This window comes from Etheostoma cragini, chromosome 9 (genome assembly GCF_013103735.1).
Source record: "Etheostoma cragini isolate CJK2018 chromosome 9, CSU_Ecrag_1.0, whole genome shotgun sequence".
In the NCBI taxonomy this organism is placed as follows: domain Eukaryota; kingdom Metazoa; phylum Chordata; class Actinopteri; order Perciformes; family Percidae; genus Etheostoma; species Etheostoma cragini.
The window spans coordinates 245337-248231 of NC_048415.1; the positions used below are offsets into that span (position 1 = coordinate 245337).

The 2895-nt window shown below is 48.8% G+C and overlaps 1 protein-coding gene across 1 annotated transcript in view; it reads left to right on the top strand.

The window, feature by feature from the left end:
- Positions 1-144: 144 nt before the first annotated feature.
- Positions 145-2895, top strand: part of LOC117950775 (receptor expression-enhancing protein 6-like) — a 27383-nt gene continuing 24632 nt past the window's right edge. Inside the window, exons 1-3 of the mRNA XM_034882115.1 lie at positions 145-539; positions 2215-2353; positions 2497-2665. Coding sequence (XP_034738006.1) covers positions 145-539; positions 2215-2353; positions 2497-2665 — 703 coding nt within the window. The remainder of the gene's footprint in view (positions 540-2214; positions 2354-2496; positions 2666-2895) is intronic.

The window sequence follows — 2895 nt, forward strand, 5'->3', positions numbered from 1 at the left end:
CCTGAAGAGCTGTGTGTGTGTGTGTGTGTGTGTGTGTGTGTGTGTGTGTGTGTGTGTGTGTAATAAATCTGAGTAGAAGTAGAAAGTGTGAAAAGTAAAGTACAAGTACCCCAACATCTGGACTGTAGTACATTACTGCAGTAGATGTTCTCAGTTACAGTCCACCGCTATGTCTCTGCACCGTGTCCCGTGTGTCTCTGCATCGTGTCCCGTGTGTCTCTGCACCGTGTCCCGTGTGTCCCTGCATCATGTCCCCTGTGTCTCTGCATCGTGTCCCGTGTGTCTCTGCATCGTGTCCCGTGTGTCTCTGCATCATGTCCCCTGTGTCTCTGCACCGTGTCCCGTGTGTCCCTGCATCATGTCTCCTGTGTCTCTGCATTGTGTCCCGTGTGTCTCTGTATCGTGTCCCCTGTGCCTCTGCATCGTGTCCCCTGTGTCTGTCCAGGTGCCGTCTCCCTGACAGGACTCTACCTGGTCTACGGATACGGGGCCTCTCTGATCTGCAACCTCATCGGGTTCGTCTACCCGGCTTATTATTCGTGAGTACTTCCTGTAATCAAGATGTTAGTCTCGCATCGGCAGACCTTCCTCCACAGCTCGGCAGAGGAAGGGGCGGCTGTAGTCCAGGACTGTAGGCAAGACCACCTTTGTCGAGTCCATGATAAGTCCAAGACCAGGACAAGTCCAGGCCGAGACAAGACCGAATCCAAGGAGGTTCGATTCCGAGTCAAGACCGAGTCCAAAGACCAAAAGTACCAAACGTTTCCATGGTGTTTTGAGTGAGATCTGGTTTCGGAATGTCCTCTGATCTTTAATGTCCTTTAAAACAGGCCCTTTAATGTTTTTTAATAAGGGCCCTTTAATGTTGTCTCTGCAGGGCCCTTTAATGTCCTTTGGGCCGTCTAATGTTGTCTCTGCAGGGCCCTTTAATGTCCTTTGGGCCCTCTAATGTTGTCTCTGCAGGGCCCTTTAATGTCCTCTGGGCCCTTTAATGTTGTCTCTGCAGGGCCTTTAATGTCCTCTGGGCCCTTTGATGTCCTCTTTTCCCTTTAATGTCCTCTGGTCCCTTTAATGTCCTCTTGTCACTTTAATGTCCTCTGGGCCCTTTGATGTTGTCTCTGCAGGTCCCTTTAACATTCTTTAATGTGGGCTCTTTAATGTCCTCTGGTCCCTTTAATGTCCTCTTTTCCCTTTAATGTCCTCTGGTCCCTTTAATGTCCTCTTGTCACTTTAATGTCCTCTGGTCCCTTTAATGTCCTCTGGTCCCTTTAATGTCCTCTTGTCCCTTTAATATCCTCTGGTCCCTTTAATGTCCTCTGGTCCCTTTAATGTCCTCTTGTCACTTTAATGTCCTCTGGTCCCTTTAATGTCCTCTTGTCCCTTTAATATCCTCTGGTCCCTTTAATATCCTCTGGTCCCTTTAATATCCTCTGGTCCCTTTAATGTCCTCTTGTCCCTTTAATGTCCTCTTGTCCCTTTAATATCCTCTGGTCCCTTTAATGTCCTCTTGTCCCTTTAATGTCCTCTGGTCCCTTTAATATCCTCTGGTCCCTTTAATGTCCTCTTGTCCCTTTAATATCCTCTGGTCCCTTTAATATCCTCTGGTCCCTATAATGTCCTCTGGGCCCTTTAATATCCTCTGGTCCCTATAATGTCCTCTGGGCCCTTTAATATCCTCTGGTCCCTTTAATGTCCTCTGGTCCCTTTAATGTCCTCTGGTCCCTTTAATATCCTCTGGTCCCTTTAATGTCCTCTTGTCACTTTAATGTCCTCTTGTCACTTTAATGTCCTCTGGTCCCTTTAATGTCCTCTGGGCCCTTTAATGTCCTCTGGTCCCTTTAATGTCCTCTGGTCCCTTTAATGTCCTCTGGTCCCTTTAATGTCCTCTGGGCCCTTTAATGTCCTCTGGTCCCTTTAATGTCCTCTAGGCCCTTTAATATCCTCTGGTCCCTTTAATGTCCTCTGGTCCCTTTAATGTCCTCTTGTCCCTTTAATGTCCTCTTGTCACTTTAATGTCCTCTGGGCCCTTTAATGTCCTCTGGTCCCTTTAATGTCCTCTAGGCCCTTTAATGTCCACTGGGCCCTTTAATATCCTCTGGTCCCTTTAATGTCCTCTGGGCCCTTTAATGTCCTCTGGTCCCTTTAATGTCCTCTGGGCCCTTTAATGTCCTCTGGTCCCTTTAATGTCCTCTGGGCCCTTTAATGTCCCTGCAGGGTCAAAGCCATCGAGAGTGCGAGTAAAGAGGACGACACCAAGTGGCTGACCTACTGGGTGGTCTACGGCGTCTTCAGCATCGGGGAGTTCTTCTCCGACATCTTCCTCTACTGGTTCCCCTTCTACTACGCCTTCAAGGTGAGGACACACACACACACACACACACACAGAGACACGCACAAACACACACACACACACACACACACACACACACACACACACACACAGACATGGACAACGTGTCCTGTAATCTTTGTCTCTTTGTCCCCCGGCGGCTCCAGTGTCTCTTCCTGTTGTGGTGCATGGCTCCGGTGACGTGGAACGGCTCACAGATCATCTACGACAAAGTGGTACGACCCATCTTCCTCCGCCACGAGGCCGCGGTGGACAACATGGTGAGCGACCTCGGCGGCAGAGCCATGAACGCCGCCGAGAGCCTCACCAGAGAAGGTACGCTGCGTCAGGAAGTTCAGTCAGTTTACCACCAGACTCCATGTAAATAATCACTACTCTTAGCATCGGGAAACACACTTCATTCAAAGTAGACAGAAACTAAATCAAACTACCAAAAGCCGTCTTGGTTCAACTTTCCACTGTTCCACCAATCACCACTCTGGTCTGGTTGGAATAAACTCTTAATTCACCAATTTACATGTGGAGATATGCTGCTCTATACACGC